The 15,792-nt window shown below is 44.5% G+C and overlaps 1 protein-coding gene across 1 annotated transcript in view; it reads left to right on the top strand.

Annotated features, from left to right (window-relative positions):
- Positions 1 to 15,253, top strand: part of igsf3 (immunoglobulin superfamily, member 3) — an 86,448-nt gene extending 71,195 nt beyond the window's left edge. The window contains exons 7-9 of the mRNA XM_084083600.1: positions 6,070 to 6,480; positions 10,016 to 10,468; positions 11,258 to 15,253. Of these exons, the coding sequence (XP_083939726.1) occupies positions 6,070 to 6,480; positions 10,016 to 10,468; positions 11,258 to 11,508 (1,115 nt within the window). The 3' untranslated portion in view covers positions 11,509 to 15,253. The remainder of the gene's footprint in view (positions 1 to 6,069; positions 6,481 to 10,015; positions 10,469 to 11,257) is intronic.
- Positions 15,254 to 15,792: the final 539 nt, after the last annotated feature.

The raw sequence follows: 15,792 nt of genomic DNA, 5'->3' as shown, positions 1-15,792 counted from the left end.
GGGCTGTGATGAATTGAGAAAGACATCTCCCACACAGTGGTGGATCGGAGCTGTTAACCTTGCCGCTAAACGCCTGTCTCTTGGATTTTAAAGGCTTCACCCAGAGCAGTAGTACATAACAAGACACGGCAAACAAGAACGAATTTTCTCTCCAGCCGGCGAATAAAGACTTAACGGTGTTTGTTATACACTCTGTGTGTAACAATCTATTGTACTTTATTTGTTCTTGGCACACCTCAACACTTGACCAGTCTGTTTTAGTTTTTTTTTGCCTCCTTTGAAGTTATCCTGAACTTGAGCTCTGTGGTGTCTGCGTGCATATGTCTGAATGTGTGTATACAGGTGCAGCATTCTAATTTATGCTCCGTCACACAGCGGTTTAGCCGAAAATAGCAGCTCTACAAGCTCACAAACTTGAGCTTGTACTGTAGACCAGCTGTTTTTGCTGCACAACACCGTCGCGTGACAAAATATAATGCAGCTTATTTTCTTCCCCCGTGGACCATAACATATCTCACAAAGACATTTTCATCTGCTGCCGCTCTTGGCTTTTAAAAAAGAGGGGAAAAAAAGAAGAAGAGGCATGTGCTTCGTGGCGTAGCTACAAGTAAGGTGGACACAGATTGCTTGCTTTTTTTCCTTCCCTCTTTCCTTCTCACCAGAATCGGGATTCTGTTTGTGGGCCATTGTGTGCCTCGCGTCACAATAAATAAAGCGAATGAAAGCAGCGTTATCTCTAGTCTGCAGTGCGTGTAGCAATTAACAGAGACAAATTGGCCACGCGTGGGAAGGGGGTGAGACAAGGGGTTCAATGAGCTACTTAGTGAACGTACGGTACTGGGTGCTATAATGATGCCACGTGCTCAGCGAACACACATACAAGAGTACACACACAAACAACATCCACATATACCTCCAGCAGAGCTGAGATAACTCGATCCTTTTATCTACAGCCGTCAAAGTCACTTTTCAAACATTTGTTGATCCGCCGTGGAGAAACTTAGCGCTCTCTCTCACAGAACTGGGATCTGAATATTAATTAACCCTTCGTTTAATCATGCCTGGTGGTGGGAAGGCAGGATTCTAGCTGTGTTTAATTGGGTCTGCGCCTCATGACTGGAAGACACAGTAGGGCTCTCTCAGGTATTCTAGCCACACCCCCGTTGTCCATGGAGACAAGGTTGCCCTGGCAACCACAGAGATAGGTGGAGTTTGCGAGAGACCGTTATCACACCATTTGTGTCCAAGATTAACTTCAAACTCACCATCTTCTCCCTCTCTAGCCCTCATTACAGAGGAGATATCTTCACATCATGTAAGGCAGGTTTAGAGCAAAACTACCTGATCGGCAGAAAGTTCCGACTTGTCTTACAGTGGAGAAAATAAACTGAGCAAGGAAAGATAAGGATCAGCTAGGAGCCTGTTGCCTTTAAAAAATAGTGCATGCACTCTCATAGACACACACATAACACATAAGCGCCAGGGGTTAGCTTTGACTGGCACATTCAGTAATGCAGAAATGAGATGACAAGTGTTTCCAATCACGGATTGTCTTACTTTGGGGATGCACCCCTGAGACTCATTAAAGAAGCACACTAGAGCTGAACACGCGAACACACTTAACATAGATATTGACAGCCTCACTAACACACAGACACATACATATATATATATATGGAAACAGCTCTTGCTGCGGAGGGACTGTACATACATGATGAATGGCCTTGTTACAGATGTATGATTGAACAGGCCCCTAAATATGCATGCACTCGGCCTATTCCCAAACCATAGTGAATCTGTCCTCATCACCATCACACGAAAGTGCACACACACATACATATCCAGCTCATACACATACATTATACAGAATTTTTAAATGTATTCTACAGTACATCCTTACGAGATGCATCACTATGCTATGGTAAGTACTATAGCGGTTTTAGAAAGGCTTTCTCAGCGGGAAGAGACACGTCTCATCAGATGTGAATTCAGTGTTCTCTAACAGAGTTCAATTGGGGACGGAGTTGGGGAATATATTTTTTTTGTTACAAATGTTTATTTGTTTCTTTCTTCCTTTCTGTCTTTCTTCCTACCATCTTTTTTTTGACCAGGGCAGGGTTTGTCTGTATGTACAGTACATACTGTGTGGGAATGTATGTTCCCTCAAAAGTAGACCTATCACAGCTCACACCGCCCGCTGGTTCTAGTTGGTGACATCACAAAGCAGAACCACCTCCAGCCATACACTAAACGCAGCATGAAGAACCAGGAAATGCCTGGTGAAGTGAAACTCGAAAGAGTATGAAAGTTGGATAGTAGTTGATAATCTATAATGCAAAAACATGTTTTTTTTCAGTGAATCTCTAAACTACACCAACATTATTGTTTTGTCACATTTGTACTTATATACTGTAGATGAAATATTCATAAAGATTCCATTTGGCCAAAGGAGACATAGTCCGTCACCACACTAGTCAACATGTCCACAAGCAGCCAGTTTGTCAGTTGGGGACGAGCACAATCTGATATTGCCATGTACATGTTCACCCAAAACCCACAATGTTCCTTAATGTTGGATCCAGTTCCTCCTATTCCTCCGGTTCCGGATCCCAACCCTACTCGCAATGCAATGTGTGAGTGAGGTCTATCCGACACCTGGATCAATGTCCAAAAACTCCCCCCTATCCAGCATCAGGGTCCGGGGCTCTATTTAACCAAAAGAAATTGAACCAAGAACTCAAGCGGTTGACATTACAACTTGGCCCATCAAATTCAGATGTGTCTAACATCCTCCTATAATTTCACAAACCTCTGTAGTGGTGTAGTGCGTGGTGAGGCCAAAATTGTTTCTGCCCGGTTCTCCTCAGTGGCTGGAGCAATTGATCTGAATTTGCACACAGCCATTCGCCAGTACCATGTGCACCTAACAGCGGAGCCCGTTTTCCGATTTCACGAAATCTCAGCTGTTTATTCGCTTTTTTATGTAGTCGGCATGGTTACGGGTTGCCAGATCATGTGCGCATATGCCCCCACAGACGCATTTACCGGGTATGGACTAGTTCTATATAAATTAAACCAGCGGTAACTGAAGCTAAAGCTAGCTGCACAGCTGATTGGTTGATTTTAACGAGTCCTGAATAAACAAATGACTGTGTTGATCCATGGATATACACAATGATTTCTTTGTTCCTGCAGAAAGCAACACTTACATGGCAATATCCTCATATTGTGCGCGGTGCACAGTGCCATTCAGATTGCTCCCGCATAGTGTGACATTCATCACTAAACCGCTTTGGGATTCATGTGGCTTCGTTTGACAAACTGCACACATTGTAACTTAAAATCAATAGCAAGAGATTGTGTAGGTAGGCCATGCTGTTATTATGCTCTGTTTATTTGTTTATTTTTTTTTGCTATTCTGCTCATGGCTCTCTCGCCATCCTTCAGTCTGCCTCTCCTGTGTGCAGAGTGCTTAGTTATAATAACTTGTAAAAGCTTATGATGCAACCTAATTAGCTTGAATAATTAGCCTAGTTAGGCTTTAAAAAAGGCATTTCTGTAAACACTGATGTGAGGCAACAAGCATTCAGCCCCCCAATTTCTCTCCTTGCTGTGAATTCAAACTTCAAATGGGGAAGCGCAGAGAAGTCCTTTGTTCTGTGCCAATCCAATCCAGCATGGTTCCACTTCAGGAGATTGGGAGGTAATTCTCCTACCAAAAAAAAAACAAAAACGATTGCCAGGATTCCGGTGGGCTCTGCAGTAATTCCGGAAGGGGTGATTGTCAAGCTTCTGAGCATGTCTCTGGTGGGTAGCGAGGCAATGATGCAGCCTAATGTGGAATGCTCACTTGAGATGCCATTGCACACCAAGGGGGGTCCAGCAATGCCTCGTACTAGCTCTGAAAAAGCATCTTAGAATGTGACCAAATGTTAGGTTCATAGCGCAAATGTGCACCAAGGTAAGGCATAATCGCATCCAGGCATATTCGCCAATCTGTGGGTAAGGGTGACGTTTCTAGGCAGATGGCTGTGACTCCAGGCAGTCAGTCAGTCTGTCATGTCGGGGCTTAATACGAGCCAGGGAGGGGACTGATGAAGAGGGTTGGAAGAAGCGGGAGAATGGAAGAGGAGGAGGGGATGGTGAGCCTCAACATTTGCTAAGTCTAGTAAAGTAGCAGAGCTGTCCCGTTTCATGGCGAGAGGGGAAGTCAAATTAGTATTCAGTCGCAGTTACAGTTACAGAAAAAAGGAACTTTCACAGTGAAGCGTTCTGCTGCTAATGTTTTGATCATTTCAGGGTGTGAGTTGGATTCCACTGTTTTTATGTGTTATGTTTTATTTTTTGTACTTTGCACTATATCTCAAACTGGGGATTGTTGGTTTTAGTGCGTAATGTGTGTTCCACGTTACATGTGGTCCAGTTCTCCCTGTATGAGTGCATGTGCAGTCTACTAGCAGTGCAGGGTTGTTTGCTGTATTCGTTTTTTCGGTGTGTGTGCAAACATGCTTTGTGCCCACTTTAATCCCCCTCGGGGGGTGTGTAACAAGCACTGGTCTGTGGCGGTGTTCACACCTGATGTACCTGCAGCTAATCCTATCTCACACCTGATGTAACTGTAACCAATCCAGTCACGCCGCCCCGGGCACGCTCAGCTCCTCCCCGACAACTCAATCTCGCCTCTCTATCTCTCCACCCCCCACTCCATTCGCTTTGCTTTCCTAAACTTTTTCCCTTTCTCCAGCCTCTCTTTCACTTCCACCACTGGCAAGTCCCCCCTGCTGTGCTTTTTTATCTACCGAATGTATCATTCCTGCTGTGTATCGGTTCCTGTCGGGCAGAAGGCTTTTGTCTCCATATTTCATATTTTTAAGTTTTGTTTTTGATAAACTAATGTTCTACTGTATTTCATACTTTGTTGTATGACAATGTCATGCAAAAATAGCAGATCTATAAGCTCTATACAATTTGAAAATCACACCCAGTGTGAAGTGAGCGGTGCTATTTAAAAACAACAGTGGTCATCACAGTGATGGAAGCTCACTTCAAAAAAAAAGTTTTTTTTTTTAAGTGAGTGGTGATATTTATAGGTTATTAATTTCATCATGCGTCTCGCTAGCCAATCACAGTACTGAGCAAAGGGTCTGAATACCAATCAGCCAATCACAGTACAGCGAAAGACACATATTCACGACGGAAAGAAAAACCTTTCACCACCCAAACCCACTTATAGGAGCGGCTACACCGCTCAAAAACTGAACATTTGCGCCGATAATAATATCCTATTTTAAAATTGGCTAACGGGAGGGCGGGGCAGCGGCCAACGTCATCACGCTTCATGTCACTATGACTCTAACCTCAATGTGTTGTCATGGTATCAGATGCAAACAAATCAGTCAGCTCCATATGGGCACAAAAGGGGGCATGCCCAAATATGGGCATATACTGATGACATCAGTATGGGCATAAAAGGGACAAGGAATGACAGATACTGAGATCTCCATATATGGGTATATTGGTTGGATCGGCGGTGCGACATAAGTGTAAGGGCCGCGGCCCAAATCTCTAGTGCCTAAAATAGGGACACCATGCTGAAAGTGGTTATGTCTGACTATAGATATTTAACCAATGAACAGTATTAACAAGACCTTGTGACTAACTATATTGGATCCATTGGAACACAGATTCTGTTCATCCATTTCCTGAAAAGTAACAGTTTATTTTTCGGTGGGTCATCCTCCATTCATCCTTGTCTACCTATCATCTCCCTTCTTTTTTTTTACTGTTCGACCAAAGCCCTCTGATCCCTTTATCATCTATTGCCCTACATATCTCTGTCCCCTTTTCTTTCTGCTTCTCTTTCCTGATCTTGCTGTCACCTGCAGTGCCCTCCCTTGCGCCCGGTCTCTCTCCTGCCTCACTGCCACAAGAAATAAGCTCAGCTACGGGTCATCTGTCACGGAACAGAAATTGCGTTGTGTACCTGTCACCGGCACTTCACATTCTCCCGTACCCACAGGAATGACTGTTTGTTCTCTCTCCCTCTCTCTCCATCTTTCTGTCCTGCAGTGAGCAAACTCAGAGTGCAGAAGACCAACCAGTCGCACGTGTACCTGGAGGACAGCCGCGTCAGGATCAACTGCTCTGTGACGGCGCAGACCAGCCCGGACACCCAACACGCCGTGATGTGGTACGTGCGGCGCGCCGCGGGCGCCGAGGCGGACGAGCTGCTGCTGAGGATCGAGCGCTCGGGGGCCTTTGAGTACGGGGCGTACGCCGACGAGGAGAGGCTGCGGAGACGGGTGCAGGCCGAGAGACTGTCGCCCCGCCTGTACGCTCTAACGCTCAACAGGGCGGAGGCCAGTGACTCTGGCACCTATTACTGCCTGGTGGAGGAGTGGCTGAGCGACCCAGACGGAGCGTGGTACAGGCTGTCCCGTGACTCCTCGGGTTTCACACAGGTGCTGGTCAGGCAACCAGGTGAGCAAAGGAGGCAGACCCTTATGGGTCCATTTTGACACTTTCTGAGTAAAATTAACACCCCAGAATTTCTGTAATCCACCCCTCTCTCTTTCCTTACCCTAATTTTCCCCTCCTTCCTTTTTCATTTCTCTCTCTCTCTCTCTCTTCCCCCCCCTCCCCATTCACTTTTCCCTCCATCCCTGTGCACAACCCGTTTCGCTCTGATGACTTCATCACTGTCCACCTGCCCTAGGTGGTGGAGCAGCACAGGGTGCTGTCCCATGCCAGCTGGCGTTCAGGGTGCCAGAGGGCAGGGACATCCCTCTGGCATAGCTCTGACACCTTAAAAAGCAGGCTGACCACACACTCTGACACCCCAGGTTCCTGCTAAAGTTACCTACAGTACACCTGTCCATATTTTTGCACTTGAACTCTGATACCGTTAACTCCAGTAACTCAATTTCCAAAAACCTCATGCTTGCATACACAAATGGCCTGCTTCACACCAGCAGCCACCACCTAGATGAAGGTGACTTATTATTTGTTTTAACTTTTTTTCCCTCTGCCCTTGCAATGCTGGGAGCAATCTGTTGTGCCAGGGGTCCTGTGGGCTGTTTAGAATGCAGGGCAAAAACCCATGGGAACAATTGGGCATCTGTCCAATTGTAACCTGAAGGTCAGACAGATTGGCCATGACTCAGAGCTGGCAGGGCACAGAGTGCACTCTCCCTCTCTCTTTTTCTTTTCTTGGAGGGCAAAGTGGACATGGACCCAGAGCCAGACTGATATATCGGTTCGGCACACAGTATCGACCATTGTTTGACTCTTTTGACAACATCCGTAGGCCTATCGGAAATGATGCAGCCAGTGTGTTTTTACCACTTTCAATGTGGTGTCCCTATTTTGGGCATGTCATTATAGGTAAAATGAAAAAAAAATATATATATTTTTAAGTGTAAATCTACAAGCTCAGAACACGTTGCTTTGTTGTGTGCTTATATTATAGAGAAAGAAATGTTCTGAAATAGAAACTTTAATCAAGTAAAAATTATTTTGATTTGAAAATGTAGTGGTGTAGGACGAATAATCGGACCCAAAACTCGGACAGGCTCTATACGGATCTCACTAATACAGAAGCACACATACAATTGCACAGATCTGTAATTATAATAATTATTATTTAATAATAACAATAATAATTAACTTTATTTTTAGAGTGCTTATTGACACAAAGTTACAAAGTGTTTTACAGTTGCCATGTGATTCAGATCTGGATGCACAGTATGCATACTGTATGTGTATGTATGTGTGTTTCATGTGCAGACTTTTCTTTACATGAGAGAGTACATGTGTGCTGGCAGGCAGTGACTCCCTTTCATGTTTCCCTCACATCTCACCTCTGTTTCAGAGAAGGAACAAATGCCTAGGGGGGTTGTGTTGTTATCAAACACTGTATCAGGCGCCCATATATATTTATAACCATATAAATATATATGTTTTTTTAAATCAATATATAAACGTGCTGCAAACTCCAGACACAGATTTCTGATTTCCTCGCGGACATTAGAGTTGGCTGGTTACTGTTTAGGGGGGCTCGCATGGTGGGGTTCTCATTAAGCTGCTAAAGGAAGTGATCCTGAAGTGTGTCTTGTCAAGAGGAAAGATGAGAGAGGACGTGTGCCAGCACTTGCCGTCTGGCCATGGAGATCATCTCCTTTCCACTCTGTCTTTTTTCCATTAACTAGTAGAGAATATACTTCCAATCTGGGTGTCAAGGGGAGTGTGAACGAGCCAAGTCTTTACTACTCATGTTTATGTATTGTTGTTTTTGTTTTTCACTGCTACATATTGAAGTGGGTCATTGTCCTCCGCCTGAGGGGTTGTAGACAGACAGTGTACCCCTGGGACAGCATCTCCCCCTACTGAGAAACCCTCCCCAAGGCCAATGTCAGCTATGGGCTAAGGCTACACTGTACATACTGTACCTATTTCTGGACATTTTTGTTTTTCTGACTACCATCATCATCATTTATTGTCTCCGCCAGGCCGAAAGGCATGGCGAGAGAGTATGTTTTACCCCCTGTCCGTCCGTCCGTGTGTCCGTGTGTCCGTCCGTCCGTCATTCGATCTGTCTGTGTACAGCTAATCTCCGGCACCGTTGGCTTGCTCGCAGCCAAACTGTGCACACACAGTCCCTGGATACCAGAGCAGAACCTCTGCCCCAAATTTTTCACAGGGGCCTGTTATAGCGCCACCAGGAGGCCGATTTGTGCAAAACACATTTTTTGACAGTACTCCTACAGATGTTGTCCAAAAATCCCACAAATCGGTACACAGAATCTCTATAGTCATTAAACGAAACGGGTCTTTCAGATTTCCCATATTCCATTCTGATTGGCTAAAAATGTCTTCCAAAGTTTGCAGGAGTGCACCGTTTTGAACAAAATGCCTCAAATCATGAACACAGCATGCAATTTCCGTGAAATTTTCCACGCACATTCCCATTAGGCAGAGGAAGAACTACCATTTGAAAATTTTCAAATCAGCCTCATGGTGGCGCTATAACAGGCCGATTCGTGATTTTACCTATAATTGCACCGATCTATGTAAAACTTTGTATGCACACTCCCTATAGGTCAAGGAAAAACCTTTGCCCTGTATTTTTCACATCTGCCTTTTATAGCGCCACCAGGAGGCCGACTTGTGTAAAACACATTTTTTTATACTACTCCTTCCAATTTTATCCAAATTTCACGCAAATCGGTACACATTATCTCTATAGTCATGTGATCACAACGGATGTGTTTGATTTTTCATATTCCATACTGATTGGCTAAGATTGACATCTAAAGTTTGCATTATTGGCTTGTTTTGAACAAAATTCTGCAAATGCACCGTCCAATTGTGCTCAAACTTTGCACGCACATTCACACTATGTTGAGGAACAAATGCCACCCTTTTAACATTGGCCTGTTATAGGTCTAATTTAGCGAAACACATGTTTTTAACAAAATGCCTCAAATCATGAATGCAGTTAGTGTCCGATTGTCGAGCAAGGCCTAAGAATAAATGGCACCCTTTTCACATTGGCCCATTATAGCCACCAGGAGGCCACAATAGCCTACCTGACCTGGCGGAGACCTGTGCTCCGAGGAGCACTTTTTCTAGTTTCTTTTCATTTCTGTCACGCTGTATTTGAAGTTCAAAAGGCTTTCTGAAGAACAGCATTTGTTTTTTTTCTTGAGTGGTGCTTGAACAATGGTTCTCTTGTCTTGCCCCAGGGATTGCGTCATAATACAATTATTAATCACATGAATCCGTGCGTCCCCATTCTGGGCATATCATACTAGATGAACATTTTGTGAAAATAGACGAACATAGCTGAAATAGCCAATCTACAAGCTCACTTTGGTGAAGAGATTTGGTGTAGAGAGGGGAAAAAAGGGGACCGGGTTTTGGACCCCTTGCAGGTACCAACAAAGTATATAGGACTTAAGTGGTTAACCCCTCTCGTTGCTCTCTCCATGTCCGCCCTGCTCTGTGACATCTACAGAGGTACGTCTGCAGGTGGAGGAGGCGCAGTCCAACGTGACAGTGGAGGAGTCCGCCTCCATCCGGCTGGGCTGCAGCATTCCATCCCAGTCATCTCGGGACTCCCGATTCTCCGTCTCCTGGTACGTGGTGCGCTCCGAGGAGGACGACGATGATGCAGAAGTGGTGGCAGGCGAAAGCGCCGGAGATCCGGAGTGCGTGTTCTCCATCGGGCATGACGCCGTGTTCGGGAACGGCAACTGCAGCCCCATGGAGGCGCCAGGGCCGAACTCCCGCCTGCAGTTCGAGAGGACGACCTCCGACCAGTACAACCTGACCGTCCAGGGTGCGCGGCCGTCGGACGCGGGCCGCTACTTCTGCCACGTGGAGGAGTGGCTGCTCAACCCCCGCAACGCTTGGTACCGCCTGGCCACCAACGACTCTGGATACACCATCGTCAATGTGATGGAGCAAGGTAAGACCTTATTATAAAATGGTTTATCCAACAGTGTATCATGGAGATCAACCCATTTATCATCATGTTGAACATGATACAAACGGCAGAGGAGGCTGCTTTTGAACCTTTCAACTTGACGAGTCTGTGGGTTCAAAGGGAACTGATGTAAATTGACTATGAAGGGTCACCCAGAACCCTCCATAACCTGACAATTTCCAGAACCCATCAAGTTATGTGTGATGTGGTGCTTTTTTTTAACTGTCCAGTTAAAAAAAACAGTTTTACAGGTTGATTTGGTTTACTGTTTTCATAAATAGCAGATCTACAATCAACACGTCGTCACCTTTACCAATCCAAAGGGAATCTTTGTGTTCCCAGAACTCAGGGTTCGTACTACCGCGTGAGCAGGGCCCAAATTAGCTTCTGAGAACCTCATCTGAAACAAAGCCGTAGCGTATGAAAACTAATCCAGAACCCGTGAAATACATTACACGGCACTGCATGCTTCGCTTAGTTCTTGTTGTCGACACAATAGTGTGGTAGGCAGCAGGGCTGATGAAATGTTAAGCAGGAGACAGAGTCTATAATAGAATGCTGTCTGTCTGTCTGTTTTTCTCTCTCTCTCTCTCTCTCGCTCTCGCTCTCGCTCTCGCTCGCTCTCTCTCTCTCTCTCTCTCTCTCTCGCTCTCTCTCTTTCTGTCTCTCTCTCTCGATGATGATGATGAGGGACTCACTTCATCATGATGATGATGATGATGACGATGATGACAACAGACTAACTTCATTGTTAACCATCTCTCTCAACAGAATCCACCCTGCAGTCGGTTGTGTGCGCCAACGACTCTCTGTTCTACTTCATCTTCTTCTACCCTTTCCCCATCTTTGGCATCCTCCTCATCGCCGTGCTGCTGGTGCGCTACAAGAGCCGCAGCAACAGCAAGAGTCAGGAGGGCAAGAACGGCGCTCCGCTCCTGTGGATTAAAGAGCCGCACCTCAGCTACTCCCCCACCTGTCTGGACCCACCCGCCCTCAGCCTTCACCCTGGCTCTGTGGACTAAGAGAGGGCTCCTCCGCCCCCTCTCGCATCTCCGCCCTCATAGCGGATTCCAACCAACACCACGTCGGGGAGGGGCTCTGGACTCCACCCCCAGACCTTACCTGGCCTATCACTGCTGTATTAAACGTGTCAGTCTATCAACCAATCATTATATGGAATCCTGCCCCCGGTGGCAGGCTGTCTTATGTCAGCATTGTCATGTGTGTTTGTGCGCATGTGAGCTGCATATGCACGGCCACGGGTGCTTGTGTGTGTGTGTGTGTGTGTGTGTGTGTGTCTGTGTGTGTGTGTGTGTGTGTGTGTGAGAGAGAGTGAAAGAGAGAGAGAGAGAGCGTGGAACGTGTGGTGTGTCATTTTTGGTTTTCACCCAGTGAAACTTAAATCTCATAGCAGTTTTATTTTCACTCTTCTGAACTGAATTCATCACTGAATTCATTTGTTTGTTTGTTTTTCAAAAGACATGCATATCAGTCTGTTAAAGTGGCCAATCTCAGAAGAGCGATTAAGGAAACAGACTCTATAATGGACTCTGGAGCTGATGAGGGTGCCCAAAAAAGAAGTCTGATCTAAGACCAGCCGCAGTCTGGCCCACTGTGTTGGTTACCATAGTGATGCTCTGTGCCCACTGACTAGATCCCTGATGACTGGGTTGCCAGACTGTACAGAGACAATGACAACGACACACAAACTTACTCTGTGACTGCGTGAGGGTGTGTGTGCGTCCGTGTGTGTGTTGGCCCACCTGCCTCCACAATGAATTTGTCATTGCAGACAGAGACAGGCCTGGTGAACCACTTAACACTGCCAGACACTAGGCCTCAGTGAAACTACACCACTTCTCCTCAACAAAAAGAGGAGAAAGAAGGTGGGAGCTGTGGAACTGGTGCAGAATAAATGAACTGCTTTCTCCTGCTGAGAGTATGCTTTGACATAAAGGATTTTTACAGTGCCAAGAAAGACCTCCTTATTCCATGCTGTCCCCTGCTACTATTGTTTGAAGTTTAAGGATGGCCGAAAGCCGACCTGCTCTAAGGCAGACTGTAAATATGGCTGCCGAACACCCCGCTGTGGGATTATGGGCCATGTAGGCAGTTTATTTTAATGCTTATGTTAAATCGTTGGAGTTCTGCTCAAATGATGTAGTGGAGAGTTTTCAGTGAAATCTAATTATTGCACGGAAGTTTTGCAATGTTGCCACTTCTTCCCATCCTTAGAAGATTTGAGACTTAAAATCGCTAAATGAGTTCTATTGAAGTCATTTGGAGGCACATAAAAAAATGACTTGTGTGTGTAGATATGGCTATCATAAATGAAGCCAATTGCAACAAATCGATAAGAAGAAGAAATGTTTTGTCTTCCTTTGTTTTTTATTTATTATTTTATACTGCTTTGCATTACTTTTGAATAATTTCTTTATTTTTTTCTTTGAAATTCTCCAAGAACTGTGCTGCTTGTGTTGCCAGGCAACTGCACCAAGCAGATTATGTCAATAGCCTGTGTGATGGCAATGTGGTAGATGTAGAAATGCTAGATTTGTCCTGCGCATTGCAGTCTGCAGCATTGCAAACCAGATTGTAAAGTTTGGCCAGTGTCTACGCACTGTATATCTACACATAATATTGAACATTCTAGCAGATTCACATGAACAATGGATGAACAAGTCACAAAAATGGTTCCACTTGAAGCTTTTGCTTGAGTCGCATTTATTTATTGAAATGTACTGTAACACCTAGCTAGGATAGCTGATCTCCGTAGAATGCAAGCCAAAGCTGAACTGTACAATCCTGAGTGTTAATTTAACACTGAGAGTGTACACTCAGTGTTAAATTAACATTCAGGATTTTGCTGTGAAGTCTCTCACGTTTTTTGGTCACTGGCTGAGGGTGATCTCCTCAGTTCCCAAGACACAAGGCAGAAGGGTTGAAAGTATTTGGAATGTCACATTCCTGGGAATGTCACGGCCAGGCAGGAGAGATGTGAATCATCTGTACCCAACCTGGGCTAACCCTTCCACTGCCATATTGGAGGGAAAAAAAGTATACTCTGGACATTCTCGTCTCAATCGTGTCAACATGTATATTGCATGACAATATTGCGGGAGGCATTTAGATGTTTTGTAACCTTTGAAATCTTGAGCGTTGTGTTTGTGTGACAGAGCAGTGCCCAAGCCCTCCGTTTCCTGAGCAGTCGAGGGAGCTTCCAAAGTGCCACTTGCAGTGCACAACAACCATACTGAGTTTTGCATCACCCTACGATACTCGCCTGACATTTTTCAGATGTGCTTTTGGCCTTAGTATTAGTCTGTTTCAAGAACAGTACTTTGATATACTTTTACACCTCTGTTGTTATGACTTGACTATGTTCCATTCCACTTTAACCTTCCAAGGGATTTAACTCAAAACATCAAATGAGCATAACCATAGGGCAGTCCAATATTTGACCATTCAAAATGTGGCCTTTCACATCTTTCTGCACCACGTTTGCCAAGCTTACCAGTCCAACAATCATCACCTGTAGAGGACTGTCTATGTTGCTTAGGATTTTCAATAAGGTTTGAGAAACTGGCACCAGTCTCCTGTTAGCACTAGTATTTTTTACAAATGCTATTAAATTAACTAATACATATGAATTAATTACTCTGTAAATTGCATTAAAACTTGTACTAGGTGTTGTATGTAAGTGCATAACGATAATTGCCTTGTTTTAAAGGACCAGTATGTTTTTTGTTTTGTTTTTTGTTTTCAGGAATATTGACTTCCAACTAAGTAAAACTAACAAGGAGCTGATCCCAATTTATCAAACAATGTCCTCCGAGAGGGATGTTTTGTGACTAGCATGGCTGACCTTTAATTATCCTCCTAACCTTTTAATATCAGTTGGCTGAACATACCACTGCATCGCTGTCTTACCACTGAAAAAGGCTTAAGGGTATGGACTAATAACAGTAACACATCCTCGTCTACTATTAGACTTTATCCTAAAGGAAACCTAAGGTCTTTTTTCCAGGGTGGCACAGTAGCCCTAAACAGGCACAAAAAGCATGTAGTGGCATGTTTCACCAGTTAACCCACGACACATATGTCAATCACTATAGTTCCCAGTGATGGGTGCAATGTGGTATAATTTTTCCTACCAGACTCGATCAAGGAAGTGGAGGGCGTGACTTTGGCATATGTGATGTCACATTGCACCGCCACCGCCGTCATTGGAGCTGTACAGTCGTACTCTGAACTCTGAATGGTGTTTTTGTAGTAATAATAATAATAACATCCCCTAGCCGTCTCCCGAGCATTCTCCAGATGTTCTGACAGTGTTGTAGCTGCGTTACGAGGGCTGCATGCAGTGGCTGTGTGCTGGCTCAAGATTTAGCTGTAAAATACTTTGTGGTGATGTATTCAGTTCAGCCATTGCTGCTTTTCTTTTCAAGTGATGTATTTTTATCTTCATTCTTTTTTCTTTTTTTTTTAATCTATGAGAATAGTGCACTGAAATGAAAAGGAAGGCCAATGCTTTTTTAATGCTTCTTCTTATCTTTTGTTGTATGATCATGTTTTGTTTACTTTTCTTTTGATATTCTATATTCTATCAGATAACTACCATTGTGACCATCAAAAAGGCACTTTGCTATTCTGTCCGTTTATTGCAATAAAACATGTTCAGTGCAAACGTTTTGTATTTCCACCTTTTTAAGTTTTTCAGTGTAGAGATACCTGGAAAAGTGTTGTGATAATGGAAATCCCATCATGTAGTAATAATCCTCGTGTTGCAGAATATTGCACTCCAAAGCAAACAACCGGGGGCCTATTACACGAAAGTAGAATTAAATGGGATCGAAACCTTAGTTACCATGGAAATGTAGCTGTGAAGTTAGCCTGGTAGGCTCTTTTTCATTTTTTCCACAGTTAATTCAACACATGTGTTTGTATATGGACTCAATGCTTTCATGAAACCGATTCATCGCTAATCCTGGCTAAATTAAGCCAGGATAGGTGTTACATCCAGGCTTAACCCCTAATTCTGCTTTCGTGAAATAGGCCCCAGCGGGCTACCCAAGCACCCACCAAGTGTTTGTGTTCAACTATGCACTGAAGGTTAACAGCCGTGGTCCTGGGCACTGTACAGTCAGCATGGGATGGTGACCTCTGGACCTTAAAGCAACAGGAGCTTTTTCTTACTCCTCAAGTAGGTCAGAGCCGTGTGTGTGTGTGTGTGTGTGTGTGTGTGTGTGTGTGAAAAAATTAGCAGATGTAAAAGCCCACATTGTAAGTTTGAGATCTGTTATTTC

This window comes from Gymnoscopelus microlampas (assembly GCF_963454915.1).
Source record: "Gymnoscopelus microlampas genome assembly, chromosome: 17".
Taxonomy (NCBI): domain Eukaryota; kingdom Metazoa; phylum Chordata; class Actinopteri; order Myctophiformes; family Myctophidae; genus Gymnoscopelus; species Gymnoscopelus microlampas.
The sequence above is the reverse complement of the archived record's forward strand: the minus strand, read 5'-3'. Positions and strand labels throughout refer to the sequence as shown.